General features: G+C 47.0%; 1 protein-coding gene across 6 annotated transcripts in view; it reads right to left on the bottom strand.

The window, feature by feature from the left end:
• Positions 1–17,309, bottom strand: part of LOC124006306 (rho GTPase-activating protein 32-like) — a 38,478-nt gene that overhangs the window by 15,092 nt on the left and 6,077 nt on the right. For 5 of the 6 annotated variants that reach the window (XM_046316237.1, XM_046316236.1, XM_046316241.1 and 2 more), the window contains exons 2-8: positions 9,705–9,796; positions 8,266–8,350; positions 3,090–3,176; positions 2,675–2,812; positions 2,228–2,320; positions 1,618–1,740; positions 752–829 (exon numbers count right to left, since the gene is read on the bottom strand). In XM_046316237.1, the coding sequence (XP_046172193.1) occupies positions 752–829; positions 1,618–1,740; positions 2,228–2,320; positions 2,675–2,812; positions 3,090–3,176; positions 8,266–8,350; positions 9,705–9,796 (696 nt within the window). Of the gene's footprint in view, positions 1–751; positions 830–1,617; positions 1,741–2,227; positions 2,321–2,674; positions 2,813–3,089; positions 3,177–8,265; positions 8,351–9,704; positions 9,797–14,321; positions 14,391–17,309 lie in introns of all 6 variants that reach the window. The other variant, XM_046316238.1, reaches the window with a different exon arrangement.

Raw genomic sequence — 17,309 nt, 5'->3', positions numbered from 1 at the left:
GTGTGCGCGTGAGAAAGACGGGCGTGTGCGCGTGAGAAAGACGGGCGTGTGCGCGTGAGAAAGACGGGCGTGTGCGCGTGAGAAAGACGGGCGTGTGCGCGTGAGAAAGACGGGCGTGTGCGCGTGAGAAAGACGGGCGTGTGCGCGTGAGAAAGACGGGCGTGTGCGCGTGAGAAAGACGTGTGCGCGTGTGCGCGTGAGAAAGACGGGCGTGTGCGCGTGAGAAAGACGGGCGTGTGCGCGTGAGAAAGACGGGCGTGTGCGCGTGAGAAAGACGGGCGTGTGCGCGTGAGAAAGACGGGCGTGTGCGCGTGAGAAAGACGGGCGTGTGCGCGTGAGAAAGACGGTCGTGTGCGCGTGAGAAAGACGGCGTGTGCGCGTGAGAAAGACGGGCGTGTGCGCGTGAGAAAGACGGGGCGCGCGTGCGCGTGAGAAAGACGGGCGTGTGCGCGTGAGAAAGACGGGCGTGGGCGTGTGCGCGTGAGAAAGACGGGCGTGTGCGCGTGAGAAAGACGGGCGTGTGCGCGTGAGAAAGACGGGCGTGTGCGCGTGAGAAAGACGGGCGTGTGCGCGTGAGAAAGACGGGCGTGTGCGCGTGAGAAAGACGGGCGTGTGCGCGTGAGAAAGACAGGCGTGCGCGTGAGAAAGACAGGCGTGCGCGTGAGAAAGACAGGCGTGTGCGTGAGAAAAACAGGCGTGTGCTTGAGAAAGACAGGCAGTGGTGGAATTCTCCTGTGATTGTGTTGTGTACCTGGAAGCCATGCTTCCCCCTCCACCAGTTGGAGTCCTCTTTGGGTGGCATATCAATTACAGACAGGATATCTCCCACCTGGAGACACACACACACACACACACACACACACACACACACACACACACACACACACACACACACACACACACACACACACACACACACACACACACACACACACACACACACACACACACACAAAGACATTAAACAACCTCCGACTTCAGACAAATTCTACAGGCAAATAAGCCAGATGACTTCATTTAACATCACACCCCCCCCACACACACACAAAAAAAGTACATCAACACACATAATACAGCCTCAGCAGTCAAAACACCAGCCCCAAAACTAAACATTATCCAGACACAACAAGCTGGATCAGGGCATAATGTAGTCCTGCCTGATTTGGATGAACTCCACTCACACTTATTTCAGATAACAGATGAGAAACAGTTGCCATTGCTCACTGCAAGGAGGACAGGACAGAGAGGAGATGAGAGAGAGAGGGAGAGAAACAGAGAGAGAGTAGGGGGAGAGAGAGACACAGAAAGAGAGAGAGCGCGAGAGAGTGAGACTGAAAGAGAGACGGAGAAGTGCTAAAATGTGCCTCAGTGTTTGGGTCACCCCATTCCGGAGTGCTGTGGCCCAGAAACGGAAAGAGGAGCAGTATGTAGAGCAGTAGGAGGAGAAGAGGACAGGAATAGACAGAACAGGAAGATGGAGGAAAAAAAAAGAAAAAGGAAGGTGACAGCCAAACAGAGACCGAGGCCCAGACAGAGGTGACATAGAAATCTGAAAACTATGACTGCCACTAATGTAAATCTCATTTGGTTCTGTGTATCCCTGCAGCAGCTCCATACCTCAATGGAGATCTCGTCGCTGGCCTGCGCCGTGTAGCGCTTGATGACATGAGCAGCGGCGATGGCGGGAACGTTGAGCGAAGCTTCCTCTTTCAGGAGGAACCGATTCCCACGGTTGTCAATCTGAGAGGAACAGCAAACACAAACCTCTGTTGTTTAAGGAATAGACAGGCAAATAATTACACCATTCTCTCAATATCCCTTAATTATAGTAGTAGGGCTAATGGACAGGTGGTAAGACAAAGCCTGTCTCTCTAGCACTCTTTCTCTCTCCCACTCTTCTTTGGTCTTCCCCAAAAATTGTCTTCTTTCTCTGGACAATTTATTATGTTTCCATGTTTTTACAGCTTATTCTCACCTTCACTCTTTCTTTCAACGTCTTTGGGGGAGGGGCAGCCCCACTCCCCCAAAAAATGTAAATAGCAGTCCCACGGTTTTATTTTTTAAGCTTTATTGAAGAGATCGTACTACCGTGTGAAAGATGGGGGAGGCAGTGGGCCAGATTCGAACCCATGCTGACTCTGGCGTATATGTGAGCCGGGGTCAGCGGCTGTAACCACTGGACCACACAGTCCACGCTCTTATGTTTTCTAAAGATACTTAGTCTCACCTCCATCCAGGTGAGCACAGGCCCACAGTTGAGCTTGTTGTCCACAATCATGGAGAGGCGGCTCAGGTACTCCGACAGCAGCGGGGTGAAGATCTGATAAACAACAAAAACAACTGACACAGGACTTTTAACACACAGCTACTGTAGGAGCCGACAGCCAATTACATACATCTACTCCCAGACACCATAGATGAAGACAGGTGACCCAAATATCAACACCTGCTAGAATCAGAGAACAAATGTGCAGAGACAGACAGGTCACAGACAACCATGACTACTACTATCACCTCGATGAAGGTAATTTCATGTCATTCTCAGAGGTCTTCAGGCTGACTTACAGCGGTACCATCGACCTCCATACAGTACAGAAAAACATTCTACAGCTAATTCAGCCAGAATGTTACATAACCACCTCAACAAATAAACTCTCCCACAGTCCCCACTCACCTCTACCCTGTCCCCGATCTCGCTGAGGGGTGGCAGGGGCAGCAGCTGGGAGTAACGCCGGTCGTAGATACACTGGTGAAGGTGAGCGTCCAGAGTACGGAACTCCTCATAGGAGCGCCGAACCATCCACGTCTTAGTCTACATCACACAGACAGACGGAGAGAGAGAGAGCACGCGAGACAGCGAGAGGGAAAGAAGAGGGGACAGAAATATTCATGTGAGGAGGAGAGCAAGGAAGGGGGGGGGGGTAAGTCAGACAGGAGGAGAGAGGAAGAGAGAGGGGGAAATATATTCCCACTCTGTCAAAGTGTACGTGTTGGTGTGAATGTGTCTGGGTTAGATATAGCCCCTGGCAAGGAGATGTGTGAGTGTGTGTGCACGTGTTTGGCGAGGGTACGTGGCTGTGACCACTCACCTGGCAGGACACCTGCACCAGGAAAACCAGGTCTTTGGCAGAGCCCGAGATCCAGCTGGCATCGCTCTGCTCATTCGCAAACTGCAACTGAGGAACAGAAACACACACATACTCAAGCATGGGTCAGAGGAACAGGAGGAGCAACTATATGTAACTATACAAAACATACAGCCTACTGCACACAGAATAAGAAAGCACACATACAAGGATACTACAAAGCACTCTCCTATACCTACACACACGATCAGGATACATTATATCCAGGGAAATGGCAATCCTTGCCTGGTACCTTTTACACAACCTTCCTCCTAGTCGCCCAAATTCTGCATCTTCTCATAAAGCAGCCAACTAAATCAGAGGAGATCTTTCAAAATGGCCGACAACATCTCAGCCAACAAACAGTATTAACGTTTAATGGACTTAACAATGCAGAGAATTGTATTAACGTTTAATGGACTTAACAATGCAGAGAAAGCTGTGAAAAGATACACCTGCTAAACTAGTGACATCAGAGCCATGTGTAGCTAATAGAAAGCCTCGGGTGGAGCCGTAGGTTTTTTTTGTCTTTTTTGGGGAAGAGGAGGAAGAAGTGAGGGCGTTGTTGAGGCTCCAGGCAGATTAAAAGAGAAAATTCTTTAATCTGAAATGAGACAGGCAGTGTTGTGGACCTCGGACCTTCACATCACATCCACTATGACTAACGCCTCAGAGAGGGATACACATAAAGAGACAGGGAGCGAGAGATAAAGAGGAGAGAGACTCAGTGGAGAGCGGTAGAAAGAGGAGAGAGACTCAGTGGAGAGAGGGATAAAGAGGAGAGACAGTGGAGAGAGGTAGAAAGAGGAGGAGGGGGATAAAGAGGAGACAGTGGAGAGAGGTAGAAAGAGGAGGGGGATAAAGAGGAGACAGTGGAGAGAGGTAGAAAGAGGAGGAGGGGATAAAGAGGAGACAGTGGAGAGAGGTAGAAAGAGGAGGAGGGGGATAATGAGGAGGAGGGGGATAAAGAGGAGACAGTGGAGAGAGGTAGAAAGAGGAGGAGAGGGATAAAGAGGAGACAGTGGAGAGAGGTAGAAAGAGGAGGAGAGGGATAAAGAGGAGACAGTGGAGAGAGGTAGAAAGAGGAGGGGGATAAAGAGGAGACAGTGGAGAGAGGTAGAAAGAGGAGGAGGGGGATAAAGAGGAGACAGGTAGAAAGAGGAGGAGGGGGATAAAGAGGAGACAGGTAGAAAGAGGAGGAGAGGGATAAAGAGGAGGCAGTGGAGAGAGGTAGAAAGAGGAGGAGGGATAAAGAGGAGATGTATAAAGAGGAGACAGTGGAGAGAGGTAGAAAGAGGAGGAGGGATAAAGAGGAGGCAGTGGAGAGAGGTAGAAAGAGGAGGAGGGATAAAGAGGAGATGTATAAAGAGGAGACAGTGGAGAGAGGTAGAAAGAGGAGGAGGAGGGATAAAGAGGAGGCAGTGGAGAGAGGTAGAAAGGAGGAGGGGAGGGATAAAGAGGAGACAGTGGAGAGAGGTAGAAAGAGGAGGAGAGGTAGAAAGAGGAGGAGAGGTAGAAAGAGGAGGAGAGTGATAAAGAGGAGACAGTGGAGAGAGGTGGAAAGAGGGGGCGAGGGATAAAGAGGAGAGACAGTGGAGAGAGGTAGAAAGGAGGAGAGGGATAAAGAGGAGAGACTAAGAGGAGGGAGGTAGGAAGAGAAGGAGAGGTAAAGAGAAAGTAGCCAGAGAGACTTAAAAAAGAAAGCAAATGCAAGAAAGAGAGGAAGAATAGAGGGTTTTGACACGTGTTTGTTTCTGACTCAGAGAGCAAGGACAGTGAGATCTCTTTTCTTCAGGGGCTTCAGACACTAATGAGCAGTGCTCCCTCTGCTCAACACACATACACACACACACACAGAGAGAAAGAGAGCACTAACAGCTGTGCTGGGTGGGGAGAGATATGGAGGTGATGATGTCACTCACGACATCAGGTGTATGGAGTTAATCATCATGACCGTGTTTAAAATGGCATTAAAGTTACAAAATCCTTGTTATAGGATGATGTTATGTTGAAGTAGCGTATGTTTAACAGTGTGTTCATTTAGATTTTTTTTAGGGTGGGTGGAATTGTACACGGTGTGTGCTTGTATAAGTAAACAACAAGTTTATGAACATAAGAGTGTGAAAATGAATTAACCAACTACGTTACAATGAACAGTATCTAGAGAGGTATGAGAATGTGCTCAGTGTGAATGTCAGAGAAAAGGGAGAGTACTGCTGCTCTTCCACTCCGATGCCCATGGACAGAAAATCTGACTGAGTTTGTATTTGTGAGTCCAGTTGTGGTTGTGTGCCCAGGAGTGAGTGAGTGAGTGAGTGAGCGTGTGTGCGAGTGAGAGAGAGTGTGTAGGTCATGCAAAGAAAGAGAGCCAGCCTCAGCCCTGGAGATGTTGCTGCTCTCATCTCGCCACTGTGCCCACCCCCTTCCACATCAAGCCCACAGTCCTGACGCATTCTGACTGAAACACCCACAGTGCAGACATTCAGGAACACACACCCACAGTGCAGACATTCAGGAACACACACACACAGTGCAGACAATCAGGAACACACACACACACAGTACAGACATGCAGTAACACACAGCGTAACCCACAGTGAGACCTGTATTGTGAGGTCATTAGGAGAGTCTGTCAGTCCTATTCACATGTGATAATTACTACAGTAACATTACAGCATGAGGCTGGGGTTGTCGTCACTACAGTAATATTACAGGCATGAAGCTGTCATCACTACAGTAACAATACAACATGAGGCTGGGGTTGTCATCACTAAAGTAACATTACAGCATGAGGCTGGGGTTGTCATCACTACAGTAACATTACAACATGAGGCTGGGGTTGTAGTCACTACAGTAACATTACAACATGAGGCTGGGGCTGTCATCACTACAGTAACATTACAGCATGAGGCTGTCGTCACTACAGTAACATTACAGCATGAGGCTGGGGTTGTCATCACTACAGTAACATTACAACATGAGGCTGGGGTTGTCATCACTACAGTAACATTACAGCATGAGGCTGGGGCTGTCGTCACCACAGTAACATTACAACATGAGGCTAGGGTTGTCATCACTACAGTAACATTACGGCAGGAGGCTGGGGTTGTAGTCACTACAGTAACATTAAAACATGAGGCTGGGGTTGTCATCACTACAGTAACATTACAGCATGAGGCTGGGGTTGTCATCACCACAGTAACATTACAACATGAGGCTAGGGTTGTCATCACTACAGTAACATTACGGCAGGAGGCTGGGGTTGTAGTCACTACAGTAACATTAAAACATGAGGCTGGGGTTGTCGTCACTACAGCAACATTACAGCATGAGGCTGGGGTTGTAGTCACTACAGTAACATTACAACATGAGGCTGGGGTTGTCATCACTACAGTAACATTACAGCATAAGACTGGGGTTGTCATCACTACAGTAACATTAAAACATGAGGCTGGGGTTGTCATCACTACAGTAACATTACAACATGAGGCTGGGGTTGTCATCACTACAGTAACATTACAACATGAGGCTAGGGTTGTCATCACTACAGTAACATTACAGCAGGAGGCTGGGGTTGTAGTCACTACAGTAATATTATAACATGAGGCTGGGGTTGTCGTCACTACAGTAACATTACAACATGAGGCTGTCATCACTACAGTAACATTACAACATGAGGCTGTCATCACTACAGTAACATTACAGCATGAGGCTGTCGTCACTACAGTAACATTACAGCATGAGGCTGGGGTTGTCATCACTACAGTAACATTACAACATGAGGCTGGGGTTGTCATCACTACAGTAACATTACAGCATGAGGCTGGGGTTGTCATCACTACAGTAACATTACAACATGAGGCTAGGGTTGTCATCACTACAGTAACATTACAGCAGGAGGCTGGGGTTGTAGTCACTACAGTAACATTAAAACATGAGGCTGGGGTTGTCGTCACTACAGCAACATTACAGCATGAGGCTGGGGTTGTAGTCACTACAGTAACATTACAACATGAGGCTGGGGTTGTCATCACTACAGTAACATTACAGCATAAGACTGGGGTTGTCATCACTACAGTAACATTACAGCATGAGGCTGGGGTTGTCATCACTACAGTAACATTACAGCATGAGGCTGGGGTTGTCATCACTACAGTAACATTATAACATGAGGCTGGGGTTGTAGTCACTACAGTAACATTATAACATGAGGCTGGGGTTGTAGTCACTACAGCATAACTGGGGTTGTCATTACATAACATGAGGCTGGGGTTGTCATCACTACAGTAACATTATAACACGAGGCTGGGGTTGTAGTCACTACAGTAACATTATAACATGAGGCTGGGGTTGTAGTCACTACAGTAACATTACAGCATGAGGCTGGGGTTGTCATTATAACATGAGGCTGGGGTTGTAGTCACTACAGTAACATTACAGCATGAGGCTGGGGTTGTAATCACTACAGTAACATTATAACATGAGGCTGGGGTTGTCATCAATACAGTAACATTACAACATGAGGCTGGGATTATAATGCAGGCCACTGGAACATCCATGAGGACCTATGACGTTAGTAATAGACATAGTTAAAAACACACTTAATTTACAGTCAGCCAAGCAGGACATCTTTGTAGTTTACATTTCTAAAATGGGCATTTTAGTCCGCACGCAGTCTTGTGTCCAGTCTAGTTACCTGTCCCAGACCTGCTGTTTTCAACTCTTTAGAGAGAGCAGGAGCAAAAGAGATACTCTAAATGATCAGCTATGAAAAACCAACTGACATTAATCTCCTGAGGTGCTGACCTGTTGCACCCTCAATAACCACTGTGATTATTATTATTTGACCCTGCTGGTCATCTGTGAACATTTGAACATCTTGGCCATGTTCTGTTATAATCTCCACCCAGCACAGCCAGAAGAGGACTGACCACCCCTCATAGCCTGGTTCCTCTCTTGGTTTCTTCCTAGGTTCTGGCCTTTCTAGGGAGTTTTTCCTAGCCACCGTGCTTCTTCATCTGTATTGCTTGCTGTTTGGGGTTTTAGGCTGGGTTTCTGTACAGCACTTTGTGACATCAGCTGATGTAAGAAGGGCTTTACAAATACATTTGATTGATTGATTGATTGCGTCGAAACCTACCTCGATGGAGCCAAACTCCACATTGTCATAGTGGAAGTGGGCACAGTCAACGAGCTTAGGGAAGTGACCTTTCACAACAGACAGCCTGAGATAGAAACACACACAGCAGTCAGATTAGATTAAATAACAGCATTATACAGTCACAGAGTGAGAGTCACAATACAGAGAACGTATTTGTCTTGAACAGCAGCAGACCAACACTGTTCTAACGTTAGTGCAGCAATAGAAGCCCTGTATACAGTCTATCTATGTTTGGGTGAATTAGTAGACTTACACTTAGGTTAGGAGAAGCTCCAGGACAAACAAAGCTGTAGCTATGGGACAAACTGTAGCCAGGACAAACAAAGCTGTAGCTATGGGAGCTTGACAGTGACAATGGTTCTCGTGTGAACAGAAACCACCCTGGGCAGACTGCTCTGCATGTCCCTACTCTCAAATGCACACACTGACTGTGGCAGTTCCATTGCATGGTGATTTTTGCAGCTCGATGTTTGTCATGAATCTTGCCCTGCAGGCAAAAGTGAGCGACTTCTATATTGTAAAAATGTATGAAAACAAAACTGTGCTTTTGGTCTTAAATTTAAGGTTAGGCATTAGGTTTAGCGGTGTGGTTAAGGTTAGGTTTCATGCCAACCTGCGGTGACCAGGGCCAGACTTTATCAGTGACACCACTCACTCCTCTAAGCTTCACATCACATCAACCTCCCACTATCAACTACAACATAATCTCACCACAGCCAGGGGGAAATGAAACTGGGGAACGTCCTGTTTCACAGCACTGCGTGGTCTGTAAGGGAAGTTCTGAGGTTCCCTGTATGTGTTTGTGTATAAACTTCTCTCCGACCCGTGTCTCCACAGAAGTGGTTTAATACCTGACAGGGATGTCCATACAAGGGCATTCATCACAGAGCACAGCTAGAAAGTATAGTGAACCTGAAATACTAAAATATATATAATATACACCCTTCCTGTCAGTCTATGCTTGGCATCCCCTGTCTGGCACCAAAGTTCCATCGGTGCCTAATGGTTCACATTTCACACCACTTCTGCGTCCTGTAACTACACTGCAGTCACATTTCACACCACTTCTGCGTCCTGTAACTACACTGCAGTCACATTTCACATTTCACACTGCAGTCACATTTCACACCACTTCTGCGTCCTGTAACTACACTGCAGTCACATTTCACACCACTTCTGCGTCCTGTAACTACACTGCAGTCACATTTCACACCACTTCTGCGTCCTGTAACTACACTGCAGTCACATTTCACACCACTTCTGCGTCCTGTAACTACACTGCAGTCACATTTCCCATGTGCAGGTCAGCAGTGTACTTGTTCCACCCTCTTTAAAATGATCTTTAACTGTTCCAATCCACCCTCAGTGAAACGATTAAGACCCGGAGGGCAGTGTGCCAGTCTTAGCGGCAGTATCACCTCTTGCTCATCTTCCCCTTCAAGTTGGCAGTGGTGCCCACGGAGCGGGTAGTGGGCTCCCCGGAAGTGTCCAGATTATCAGTGCTCCAAGCCTTCGGGAGGGAGAAAGAGGAAAAAGATAGTTAGTAAAACAACAGTCAACAGGCCACGTTACATGGTGTCTGTCTGTCTCCAGGGGTGGTGGTCAAGACTGTACCTCAAAAGGGAGAGCGGGAGGACATCAACCAGGAGATATCTAGATATCTACTATCGTCAAAGTATGGTTTATAGGCTACACCATCTACAAAATCTCTTCCTTCTTGACAGTGATTTGACTTGGTCAAAGCAACTTCCTCAGCCCCATGATGTCACTCCTGACTACAGTACAGAACATGCAGAAGATACTTACACAAACACAGCACAACTAACACCACTGCAGAGGACAGAGCAAAGTGTAGTAGCTGTGTTTGATTCTACTTCACATGCTGTAGCATATATAAGCTGTTAGTTAGTAAATCCCTGTCCCCTGCGCGTATCCAGTCCTTCCTGTCAGGATCTGCATGACGATGCAGCAGCCGTCACACAGCAGAGCTGAATGCGCACTGACTCATACTGACTCAACAGCAGGTGGAAACACAGCTCTAACCATCACACGGTTCACACCTTCACAGGCCCTACGGCAAACCAGACACACACCCCTCCTCTCCCTCTGGCTTTAGGTCTGCCTTCACTCATCTCTAAAACCAGCATACAGCCATGTAATCGTCATCACAAATGAACGAAAGACAAATATTTGTCCCCATTTTCATTCATACCTCTCTTGCTCTCCCTCTCTCAATGTCAATATCCACCTCCTTTCCATATTATCCAGCTGATGAATGCAAACCAACACACCCACTCCTACACAAACAGGTAGCAGTAATGATGAGCTGTCAACCACCAGAGGGAACGAACATCAATCGCTCACTGTGTGTGTGTACGTAAACAAGCCATTTTTCACACGACCAGTGTATATTACACCCATAAGGCTTTGGTAGAGGGTAACTGAAGTAATTTGTCTGTTGTCAGGGAAATATGTCCCAAATAGACTCAGATGCAGCAGGTAGCCTAGTGGTTAGAGCGTTGTAACATAAAGGTTGCTGAATCAAATCCCCAAGCTGACAAGGTAAAAATCTGCCATTCTGCCCCTGAACAAGGCAGTTAACCCACTGTTCCCTGGTAGGCAGTCATTGTAAATAAGAATTTGTTATTAACTGACTTGCCTAGTTAAATAAAAATAAATATGTAAATTAGGCAGGGTTGTAACCCCCATGAGATGAATTGGTGACAACCATCTCCATTCACAACATAGACAGTGGGAAATGGTTTTGCCCAGATGGAGGGAGGATGAGATGGGAATTAGGCTAAAAGTATGTGGATGAGTGACTCCCGAATCTCCTTCAAATACTCAAATGGGATCAAATATCAAAACCCCATGTTCAGACGCTAAAGGCCTCTACCTGAACAAGTGTAAAAGAATCTACCGCTTCCTCAGAGAGTTGGCCTATCTTACAATGTCTCACTCTCACATGCCAACAGCAACTGTGACAATAGCAGACTGGATACAGTTTGGAAGGGTGCAAACCAGGTTGAAGATCAGATTCTCCATCACTCGGCCTGTCATGGGCTCCTGCAACACCTTTAAAGGATACAGCAATGAAAAGACCTGGGCTTTTAAAACCTTCCCAGTTGTGAATCACTTGTGATTGGGGACAGCGCGTCTGTTCACAGGTTATTCCTCAGCAGAGGATGCAGCGCTAGATAGAGTACTGCAGCTCCAGGGAAAAACATTACTCCTCAGAGTATTGGCCTAGGATCAGTACTACTCCTCCCGTGACTGACCTTACAAACCCAAACTGGGCCTGGTCAATCGCTTAGGGAAAACTGACACCCTCACCGTTCCTGGGTGAGTGAGTGGGAGAGTGGGCTTGCGAGCACCTGGCATAGGCTTGCTGTGGTAAATTGACTGTTAACAGTAAGCCTGGACAAACCTGCCTCCACCTGTGTGTGTGTGTGTGTGTGTGTGTGTGTGTGTGTGTGTGTGTGTGTGTGTACGCACTCAGCGGGGCCCATAGAGGCTGAAAGCACTGGGGCTAAACTGGGCACAGCTAGGCTTAATCAGAATACATCAGTGCTGCATCACTTAAGCATTGAGCGTGTCACACACCAAGATGTGTCTGTTCAGCCCTCAGTACAGGCCGGCCCCTTAGCCTCGACTCAATCCCTCTGACAGCGTGACAACAGCAGAGAAACTCAACGAGCTGAGAGTCCATCATTACAAAGCAGGGGATGAGGTATTTATAGACAAGAACCTTGTATCCAGTCTGCACTGACTGTCTGCAACATGCATTCATTCCATCTCCAACATTGTAAAACCTTAGTTCACCACCCGACTGGTACATTAATGGATGCTAAAGGTCATTAGCGGACCACGTAGAGAACCACGTCATGTCGTTGCTCTTCCAGTAACTCCACACCCCTCTTCACTCTACACCAGGCTAGAGTTTCATGGGCAGCCGGTATGGTACAATAGACACCTGAAACTGGATCTGCCATGGAAGCCACCGCTTCCAAACAACAGTTAGCTAGACGGTCAGAGACACAGACAGGCGGTCAGAGCAGGGCAGTATCCACACACAGCCTTCAGGGACAATAGCAGCAGTTAAACCTAAGAGACTAGGCTCTAGTAGGTATTGTTGTACAGCAACAGGTCTTCTTCAGACAAAAACCAAAGACATGAGAATCCTAATGGCATTCAGGCAGGGTAATAACCCCTGCAGGCATTCACTCTCACCCCCCCCATTGATTCCACACCACCTCCTGTTCTCTACCTTCTGCATCCTCCTCTTCTTGAACATATTGAGGACCCCTTTCAAGGGGGGCGGGGGTTCTTTTTAGATGTTGGTGTAGTCCATCTCCAGTGCTATGTATCTCCTCTGTCCATCCATCTGTCTGTCACCATCGGTCTCCTATGGTTACCTCCGCCCAGCCATCACGGTCCCTTCTCAGTGCATTCTGCTCAGTGGGACAGGTAAGTGGACCTAGCATACCTGGCGGTTACGTCTGTGTGCGTGTGCACAGACACATGCTTGACTGTTGAATATTTCATGGTGTGAACACACACAGCGATCTGAACCCTGGGCCATTGCCAGAGCTCAGGCTTCTCAGCTGTTCTGTGAGGGGCAGGAGACAGACTGACGGGCGATCGGTCGCTTTATATAAACGCTTGGTTTCCTTCCTAATCTATCTGGCGACAACTGCCAGTGACACAGGGTAACACAACCTCCACATCATAGCAAAACCACATAAGGGGCAATAAAAAGGTGTCACGTTTAATGCTTCGACAAGACCAAGAGGAGGGAGTCTTGGTGGTACAGAGAAGAACTGTATAGTAGGCTGACCTAGAAACCATGTTCTGTTGAGTCTAGAGGATCCAGCATGCTATATAAACCCCCTCTCAGTTTAGACATCTTTAAATGATAAGCCCTGGTTCTCTCAGTAAGGCCGCTGTCATCAGATCTCACCTCATAGTTTGAATGTTTGTGCCCTGATCCAACAACAGTCCATGTAATGCATGCCTGGTATTCCAGCCTCTCTTTAGGGACCGGGAAAGCAGGAACTCTGATCTTGTTTGGGAAGAGCGGCTGCAGTTGTTCAGCACCAGCTCTACCCAGAGTCTACCCAGAGTCTACCCAGTGTTGGGGAGTAGTGAACTACATGTAGTTCAACAAGTAACTGAAACTACCACCAACTTCAAAATGTAGTTTACTAAATTCCAATCTTGGTAGTGTTTTAGTACATAGATAATTACTTTTTTTTGGCCATGTAGCGGTGTAGCTAACTACTGGAACTATACACTACTCTTCTTGCAAATAGAAAAGAAGATATGGCTGAAGTAGACAAGAATTTCTTATCTTTTTTTGGCATCAGCCCTTCCCCTAATTCTCATTTGAAAGACAGTTTGTGTTTAATATGCACATTCTGTTATCTTACTTCAGAGAGATCTGTTTTAACAAATTGTAGTCAATGACATTTCAGATTTTGATATGATAACTTATCACAAAGTAGTTGGATCTAGTGAACTACTTTTTCAAAGTAACTCTAGTGTAGTTTTTCTTCCTCCAGTGTGAAGTAATTGGTAGCTTGGTAATCAATATTTTCAGAGGATCATCGCCAACACTGGTACAAAGTCATCCATTGCTGGGTAGTTTCTGGTCCATAACTACGTGCCATAATGAACATTTCCCACTGTTCTGTGGCAAACAGTGCCACACAGAGACATGACCACCATGGAGACACAGGGGAATAAGACAAAACAAGCATGCATACTGTACAGGCCACAGAGATAACATAGATAGAATGTCTCCCCAGAATAGCAGATCACTCACACCACACTGGGTAAAGCCACACACACAGACATTATCGTGCTGACGACATACAGAGATAGACAATACTTGTAATAATTGTTGACCGCATGCACAAGTATGTATATTTACACACATGTGCAGACAGACCACCATACCACACATAGACAGGCACAATAAGTACCCACAGACATAAAGAGGTGCATACAGACAGTTTGGGTAGACGGAGACTTACCAGACATGACTGTCCGGCTCATAGCGCGTATAAACATGGTGCATTTCCCAACCCACTGGGGTCACGACACTTCACACAGAAAAAGAAAACGAAGGAAGCACATTTAATTTCCGTCCCTTCATACAAGAGGCTTAATGTGTGTAGACAAGAGACAATACACTCTAGACTGCTTCCTTGAGGGATTTGAGTAAGTTGAGTTCAAAGTTGATTCTGGAGAGAAGGTCAGACTTTTGTTTAGCCTAATTGTTTGAGGGTAAAAAAATAAAATAAAAACATAAATAAATAAAAACAATTCTATTGAGCTTTGCTGTAACACGAAGTGGCCTGTGTTGAGAGCTGGTGCAAGAGGACATGGCTGACTGTTCACGCTCCATCAGAAAGAGCCAAACCTTAACCAACCAGCTCTGATCTAACGTAACAAGGCCATGCATCAACACCACTGCTCTGAAAGCCTTCTCCACTCTGACACAATTAAAAGGTCACTTGATTCCCATACAGAACCATCCATATAATAGTGCCATCTAACCCATAACCCACAGAGAGAAACAGATCTCAGATGCCTATGCTGGTTTTGAATACTCTTTGTTGACAACAACCCTTGGTATTTCGATAAGTCAGTCGCATACCATTTCTAACAGTATAACCTGTGAAGTTGTCAGCACGGACAGCATCATTGTGCTTGGGCTTCCCAGTATTACAGCAGAGTGAAGTGTTGTCACACTGTGTCTCAGGGGAGTTGGCTAATCTAGTTAGTTGGAGGTGGAGAGGAGCAGACAGGCATGGGTCACACACAGGGGTCAACACGCTGAGGAAATGGGTTAAATGTGACAGTTTTGTTCCTTCTAGAGTATGCCTAAGTCGTGTGTGTGTGTGTGTGTGTGTGTGTGTGTGTGTGTGTGTGTGTGTGTGTGTGTGTGTGTGTGTGTGTGTGTGTGTGTGTGTATCAGATTTGGCGTGCCTATGCTGCGTGTTTGTGTGTGTGTGTGTGTGTGTGGGGGGGGCGCACATTAGAAAAGTATCAAAGAGTATCAGTGAAGCTTTCTCTGGGAGGGGGAGTATTCTGCTGCTATGTAACAATGCCCCTAAAAAAACACATACAAAAACAATGCCATTGATTTGAATGTGTGTGTAGGAGGGAATTCTCTGCAAGTGAATCTGCCCAATGATCATTCTATTATAGCCTCTGCCATTCAACTCCTACAACAGTCCCAAGTCACATGGTTAGGCTTCGTAATTGTAGGGAGTTCGGCTAGGCCTACTCTACCCTATGAATCACAAGAGTGAGACTGTTCCTTACAGGCATCGAGTGTGCTTAAAATGTTGACTAGTCAGTGGGCAAGCCTGTTGGTCTGTGCAGAGCAGACGTTGGTGTTTATGATGTGGGAAGTGAGGCCCCATGCTTTCTAGTCAGCCAGAGCCTTACCAACAGTTGCCGAGATCTTCCGTCATGTGAGCAGCGTCGCTATGGTAACGCAACATGTTTTTGCATGTCAGGCCGTGAGAGGGAGATTGTGTGCTTTCTCGAGCTTATAAAAAGGACTGCATGGATAAGATTTAGGTGGACAGGATGTCAGAGTAGGATAAGAGTGTGTGTGGATGTCTATGCTAGAGTGTGTGTGTGTGTGTGTGGATGTGCATGCTAGAGTGTGTCACAGGGAATGAAAAATAATGGTGTGAGAGTCTTTCAACTACTTCCATGCTTGTGCGATTGAGAGGGTTTAAGCAGGCTCAAATGTGCTCGACTATGTGGGGTGAACTGGACGGTGTGTGCAGGGGTGTGAGAGCTTCTCTCATTCCTCTACAGACTCTGAACTTGACACAGATGTTGGTGTAGCGACAGTGGCAAGCAACTCTCATGCCTGTAGGTGTGTTGAGTGAAGTGGGTCTCACTCACACACACATATATATATGACGACTGAAAAACAAGCTCAAAACCACTCTGCATAAATCAATCCTGACAAATCTCTCATAACTAAATCTCTGGCTGGCTATTATTACGATGATTGTTTTGTCTCTGCCTCTCTGAGGCTCAGCAGGTGTCCTGGATCTTGACCCCAAAATAAGACAATAGGATAGAGGGTCAGTCAAGCAGAAGAAGAGCCATTTGTTATTGTCCCTTTTCTCCCACGGTCAGTAATCCGCCCCACTCCAAGCGACGCGGTCTTCACAGTCAAGGAGTCTTGGTCTGTCCTCTTCAGGTCACAGCACAACGTTGGCTTGGGATGGTTGGCTGGGTCTGGCTTGCCAACAGGCTTGCCAACAGAGAATACTACAGCCCAAAAGGTAAATGTCTGTTTGTGTAACCCAGCTGCTCCAACAGTTTTGCTTGTTGTCTAGAACTCCCCCTGCTACTCCTCCATGCCCCATCCCCTGCTTCTCTCACTCCTCCATTTCACTCACTTTCTGTATGAAAGAGGACAATGAGAATCCCCTACACTTCTCCACCCTTCGTTCCTTCCTTCCCTCATTCTCCAGGGGGAACAATAGGTTCAAAGAGTGTCCTTTCATGCTCACTCTCTCCCTCCCCCTCGCTTTCGTAGCGACCCAGTGTAATAGAAGTGTCAGCCCCTCTTTCTCTGAGGACTGAATAAGTGGGTAATGTTGGGAGACGGATCTTGGGAGAATTCAGGGAAGGTGGGGCGAGGAGGATGGGCATCACAAATCTGCTCTTTTCGTTATTGGCTACAAGTCTGTCACGCCGGACACACTGCACACGTGGGGGTGACAGAGACAGACAGGGACTGTGTTGTTCAAATCCAGGGGCTACTACAGTGAAAGGAGCTTGGGGACTGGACATGGGGGAGAAGCATCAGCCTGGATCCAGACACGAGAGGCCAGGGGTCAAGTCATTCAGCAGGTTGACAGCCCAATGGCACATGTAAACACACTTAGTGAGGTACAGTTAGATAGTCACGTCACAACACTAGACTGCACATGATTACTTTTCATGTTTCACGCAACATTAGGCTCCTTGGTTATTGATGTAGT

The sequence above is a fragment of the Oncorhynchus gorbuscha genome, linkage group LG19 (genome assembly GCF_021184085.1).
Source record: "Oncorhynchus gorbuscha isolate QuinsamMale2020 ecotype Even-year linkage group LG19, OgorEven_v1.0, whole genome shotgun sequence".
NCBI classification, from domain to species: domain Eukaryota; kingdom Metazoa; phylum Chordata; class Actinopteri; order Salmoniformes; family Salmonidae; genus Oncorhynchus; species Oncorhynchus gorbuscha.
The sequence above is the reverse complement of the archived record's forward strand: the minus strand, read 5'-3'. Positions and strand labels throughout refer to the sequence as shown.